This window comes from Pituophis catenifer, unplaced genomic scaffold (genome assembly GCF_029215685.1).
Source record: "Pituophis catenifer annectens isolate HBS135680 unplaced genomic scaffold, rPitCat1.0.hap2 SCAF_7, whole genome shotgun sequence".
Classification (NCBI taxonomy): domain Eukaryota; kingdom Metazoa; phylum Chordata; class Lepidosauria; order Squamata; family Colubridae; genus Pituophis; species Pituophis catenifer.
In genome coordinates this window covers 81,866,149-81,872,399 of record NW_027256887.1, presented here as the reverse complement: position 1 = coordinate 81,872,399, position 6,251 = coordinate 81,866,149, and the positions used below count along the sequence as shown (strand labels likewise).

General features: G+C 43.6%; 1 protein-coding gene across 1 annotated transcript in view; it reads right to left on the bottom strand.

Moving 5' to 3' along the window:
• Positions 1-589: 589 nt before the first annotated feature.
• PDE3A (phosphodiesterase 3A) overlaps positions 590-6,251 on the bottom strand; it is a 281,620-nt gene continuing 275,958 nt past the window's right edge. The window contains exon 15 of the mRNA XM_070947268.1: positions 590-1,090. Within this exon, the coding sequence (XP_070803369.1) occupies positions 852-1,090 (239 nt within the window). The 3' untranslated portion in view covers positions 590-851. The remainder of the gene's footprint in view (positions 1,091-6,251) is intronic.

Below are 6,251 nucleotides of genomic sequence, written 5' to 3'. Positions count from 1 at the left end.
GCAGCTCGCTCCAGAAATGGGAAGTCCTGTTTTCCAGAGCTGTTGTGGGCTCACCTCCGTCTGGATTTTACTGAGTTGTGTGGAAGAACGAGCAAGAGGTCCGAGGCAGAGTTCTCCAGGCTGAGAAAGAGAGAGAGCAAGTTCTCTGCAATGGAGGTGCATAAATCTTCTGCGGTGACATGCCCAGTGTGTCACAGCCGGTCTCCAAAGCAGAACGTCCTTCCCTTTGCTCCGTGAATTGTGGCGCTCCTGTTTTGTGTCCGCCTGATGTCCTGCAGGCGCATCTATGCTGGCAGTCGGGATCAACCATTAACTCACACAATCAGTTATTCCACTTTGGCAAACAAACAAACAAACAAACCAAGGGCAGTAAGGCCTTCTCCATTTCATAGAGTATTGTCTCATTTTCAAATCCTTCCCCTTTTTTTTTTTTTAATAACGTCACAGGCAGCATCGTATAATCTTCTTTTTAAAAAGAACAAATAAACAAATATGCAGCTTATAAACCCAGGCTAATATTTTATGTATATATATATACTGTATTTATATAATTATATATATATATATATATATATTTATAATTCTCCAATGTATTTGAAAGTTTGTAAAAATGGCCATTGAACTGTGAAAGCAATGAACCTCATGGGAAGGAAGGAAGGAAGGAAGGAAGGAAGGAAGGAAGGAAGGAAGGAAGGAAGGAAGGAAGGAAGGAAGGAAGGAAGAGTTAAACAGCTGTAGGTGAATTACCCCATATTTCTACAGTGTTGTGTCTAAACATTGTGCTGGCTTGTAAAAACAACTGTTATGCAAGATGTCCTTGCACCAAATACTGTACAAAATTCCTGTCACTGTCATTGGTTTGCTTCTGAAGCTGTGTCATCTTCTTCCTCTTTGGCCTTTCCTTTCTCCTCTTCCTCCTCTTTAATCGCCTCTATTTGTTCAGAGGACGAGTGCAGTGCCGTTGATGGCTCCCCACTTTGCTTGTCCTTCCCAGCTCTCCTCTCTTCCTCTTCAATGACCTTCTTCCACATCTGATGGTTCTGCAGCAAGTGCTGAGTTATCTGGCAGTAAACTTTCCTCCTTTTCTTTCCTGCCAAAGAAGACGATAAGCAAACATGAAGCCTCATTCACATTGGGAGAAAAGCCTGAAAAGACCTGGCTTACTTCTACAAAAATGTACTGTATTTTTTTGGAGTATAAGACACACTTTTCCCCCCTAAAAGAGGGTAAAAATTTGGGTGCGTCTTATACACCGAATGCAGCTCCGCCCTTTGGCCTCTGCCTCCCAGCAATTTACCTCCTTGCAGCAAACAGCCCATTTCAGCTTCAGCACAGCCTGATTTTAGCACAAGCAACTGATTGTCAGTTGGATCAGCCTCCCGACCCTCAGCTGTTTCAGGCTGCAGGGATTGCCACTGCCTATTGCCGCGCGCCCCATTTGCTGCAAGGAGGAAAATTGCTGGGAGGCAGAGGCAGATTTTTGTTTTCTTGTGCTAATCAGGCTGTGCTGAAAATGAACATGAAACTAAAGCAGGCTGTTTGCTGCAAAGAGGCAAATTGCTGGGAGGCAGAGGCAGATTTTTTTTCCTTGTTTTTCCTCCTCAAAAAAAGGTAGATGCGTCTTATAGTCCGGAGTGTCTTATACTCCAAAAAATACGGTAATAAGAATAGGCAGGACCCAGCTGGAATAAAGCAAATAAGGACCATGTGTAGGACTTAGAATAGTTTTCTCTGTTGAGAACAGTTTGATAGAGGGATATTGCTGAAAAGTTGTTGCCAATTTTGAATACAATTCAGCAAAATTGTCAGGCCCCAAGAAACCAGCAATGACACGTGGAGTTACTTCTGAGTAGGTTCTTTATTGTTTCTCATCTACAGACAGAATCTTGCCAAACTAAAGCAACTATCTACATAATTACAGATATGCTCTGAACTGCTAGGTGTCAACTTGCAAAGCTTTCAAGTTGCCATGAGCAGGAGGGAGGGAGAACTGATAGAGCTGATTGATTTCCCTAACTGAAGTGCATTCCATACATTCTTCCTGACCGCAATCAGAAGGAGGGTGTTGGATTTCACAACCAGCCAAAGTGGTTAATTGGAGAATGTGATTTATGACATGGCCAAAGAGGAGGGGAGAGGCAGGGTCATAGGGGAACATAAATCTACTTGGGATTAGTTCTAACTGCATCCGAATATTGCCGAAATGGTACTCCTAATAAATGACTGTATTTCTTTTGAAGCTCGGCTCATGGCTCATGAATTAATTAGGGCATCTTTCGGAAACTTCACACTAGGGAGGGACTTAATCCTCTTCCTACCTACCGGACTATCCAAGCTCTGCTGCCTCTTTGCCCCCTGTTAAACAGACCCTCCCTCCTGGGACTCCAGTCTATCTTCCACCACAAAATGAATTGTGAAAAAAGGTCCAGCAGCAATTTGTATGCCTGGCATGGAACAACCAGTTGAATACACATATTCCCCTCTTCCTGTATCTAACTTTTGTATGATGAGGTCGTACCATGTTTTTATTGTCCCATGTTTGACCTTGCTTTGTCCTCAATCCCCAGCCTATTCATCTCTTGCCAACCTTACCAACTGACCAATACTTATCAGACAAATACAATAACATGGAACTAAGGAATTGGGGGGAAAAATGCAAGTATCATCTAATCCAGGGGTATCAAACTTGATTTCATTGAGAGCCGCATCAGGGTTGTATTTGACCTTGGGGGGCCAAGGTGGGTGTGGCTAGCTCAACGTCACTCATGTCGGGGCCGCCTGTGGTGGCCAAAGCACTCTGCCAGTGAAAATGGGCTCCCGAGCTCCATTTTTGGCCTCCTGCAACTGTCTGCCAGTGAAAATGGAGCTCAGGAAGATGGCCCTCCCGAGCTACATTTTCGCTGGCAGAAACACCATGGGCCGGTCCTTTGCTGTTTCCAGGTTGGCCCTGCGGGCCAGATCTAAGCACCCCATGAGTTGGATCTGGCCTGCGGCCTTGAGTTTGACACCCCTGATCTAGTCCAACCCCTGCTGCAAAGGAAACCAGTTAAGCTAATTAAGTTAACCAGCAACCAAAGATTCAGTTGATTAAGCTACCGCTTCATAAGGTTTACATTCTGGTGCTATGAATATGCCAGGCCAGGAGGACACCTTCGGATGTAACTGCCTAGAAACTGCTTCTGCTTGGTGAAAGTATTTTTTTCATGCTTTCGTCTAAGATTCTGTGAAAACACTTGGGATTCTACCGCTCCCCAGATCTGCATTCCTGTCTTTGCTAACTTGCATGGTGCACTTTTTTTTTTTCCAGAAGTTTTAATAAAAGGAAACAAAACATTAGGGAGGAAGTATTACTCAGGAATGCTTTGTGCCAAAGAAATGAGTGCATAGATTAGCACTTTGGAAGCCAAACTCTTGAGTCCTTCAAGTTTTCCAACTTCAAACAAAGAGCTTTTCACGATGGGACAGCCCAAATCCAGTTCAATCCTTCCTTAGAAAACTTTCAATTCCCTGTAGGAAGCCTCCACGTTTAATCAGAAAGAACTTCAATTCTGAACTAGCCCTTCATAATAAAACATTCCCTCTCTGGTTTCCTGGGAGATACCCCCTCCCATACTTCGCAGGGCTCCAGAGAGGCCAGAAGGGTGTTAATCACATCCCACATTTTGTTGGCAATGATGTTAGGAATGGCTAATGGGCAAGGGAGAAAGGGCAAACCAAAAACATGTTGGCTTGATAACATCAGCTCTGATATAATGTTGAACATTCATCAATTGAAAGCTGTGCTTGACAGCATACCATAGAGAGCATTTGCCTATAATATCACCCAAAGTTGGACATGATTGAATGGTTAATACAACAACAAAACATTTTGCTGGAAATCATTTCACACATGCTCCTTGTGAGTCACCGTAACTCCATTTGTGGCATTTTGCTCATATCATGTAGTGTGTTGTGGCCCAACAGTGGCCAGCGGAGCTGGCAGCAGATTCGGACAGTGAGGAGGTTGGGGAGGAACATGGGCCAGTCCTGGAGTCTGGGGAAGGCTCTGATGAGGGCTCTGCGTCCAAGGCAGAGAGGGGGCCAGGGCCGTATGCCAATTATTAGTTGCCTTCAGAGTCAGACATCAGTGAGGCAGACAAACAGCTGGAGCCTGTTCCCAGTGTGCGCATGCACAGAGTTGCCAGACGAAGGGAACAGCTAAAGAACAAGGGTCGACTAGGGAGTAAGGTCACAGGTGGACGATGAATGGCCCCTCCCAGAGGGAATAAAGAGGAGCGAAAGGGGAGGGGAGTTTGCAGGAGACAATTAGTTCACTTAATTGGTTCATGACTCTCAGAGATTTCTTGCCAAGTTTTGACGATATCGGCCTGGCAGTTCTCCAAGCCAGATAAGGTCTGTGACTGTAAATTCTCCCTTGAAAGACTTTGCTGGATGTGAATGAGAGGAATTCACAGAATAAAAAGGGGGTTTTGTCGGTAGAAAGAATGGAAATGAAATATGAAATATGAAATGGATAAGATAATAAAACATATAAAGGGGGTTTCTTTTTCCCCTTATAGAGGACAATTTACTGTTAAATAATTGGTAAATAATAATAATGTAATAAACTGTTAAATAAGAAAATGTTGGATAGAGGGTTAAGCACAAAAGATTTGTAACCGACCAATATACTTTCTGTAATTGTAATGGATGATAATTGTTTTATGTTTTAAGTTTTGTTTAAAAATTAAAAAAAATTCCCCCCCCCAAAAAAAGGGGGGGGTTGTTGGGACACGGAGTCTGCTTCATGCTCTTGGGAAGCCTACGTCAGAACATAGTGAGAGATTCTGGAAATGTAAGTGCCACATGTCCTATCTCCCAGGGAGAAGATCCCATTTTCTTATTATTTCTTGGGGATGCTCTACTGTGAATTGCTAGAATTGTCCTTTGGTGAGTCATACTTTGCCCATCCAAGGTCACCTGAATCTGTAATTCTGAATAAGTTTGTAGATGTCGTCTTTAACATAGACAGACAGAAGTGCCTGGGTGGGGATACCAAGGTCGTATGTTACACACAACTCGCTATTTCTTATCTTGAAACTTGCTGTTGGGAAGACTGAATTTGAACCACATAGTTTCACCCCAACAATTCGGATTGTTTAGTATAACTTTGAATGAATGAATGAATGAATGAATGAATGAATGAATGAATGCTGCTTTGGCTTGTGGGTCACTCAATCAAGGTTACAGAACATGCAGAAAGACTGAGTAAATACATGTGTCGAAATGGGACTGGATAGCAATTCTGACACAGGTGTGTCACCTGAGGTGAAATCTGTTCCAATCCTTCTGACCTTCCGTAAGGGCCTGAAGATCTGGCTCCGACAGTTGGCTTGGAGGCGTATCACGGTGGAAATAGGTTGACAGAATAAGAGAAGATCCCACCTCCCACTGGCGTGTCCTGCTTCCTTCCTTCCCATCTTTTTAATTGTAATCTTTGCTATATTAATTTTTTGTTGTTCTTTAGAGTTTTGCTGGCTTTTATTGTTGGAAGTTGCCCATTGTTTATTTCATAAATTGCAATGTTAAATTAGCCAGAAGACTACTCGTGCACTATCCAGAGTACACCAAGGGAGTGGACTAGCTCCACACTCAGCAAGGAAGCTGCCCACTTGTATGAAATTAGATGCAGAGCAGCATCTAGAGCAGAGGTGGGTTTCAGAAGGTTCGGACCAGTTCTGGAGAACCGGTAGTGGAAATTTTGAATAGTTCGGAGAACCGGTAGTAAAAATTCTGACTGGCCCCGCCCTCATCTATTCTCTGCCTCCCGAGTCCCAGCTGATTGGGAGGAAATGGGGATTTTGCAGTATCCTTCCCCTGGAGTGGGGAGGGAATGGAGATTTTACAGTATCCTTCTCCTGCTATGCCCACCAAGCCACACCCACAGATCCGGTAGTAAAAATTTTTGAAACCCACCACTGATCTAGAGATATAGTTGCCCATTTGTGGTTTACAATTTGATATTGCGTCTTAGATCAGACAATGCTGGTAATTGTAACAACAACCAAAACCCCCACGTAACATACTTCTAAGAAATCCACATGAGGGGCCCTTGGTGCTCTCTGAGCTCAGTTGTTTTCTTACAGACGTTTCATTACCCAACTAGGCAACATCATCAGTGCCAGTAGATTAGCACTGATGATGTTACCTATTTGCTTTACATCGATTATCTTGTGGGCCTCCTTGCCAGAAACCATAAATTTGACTCAGAA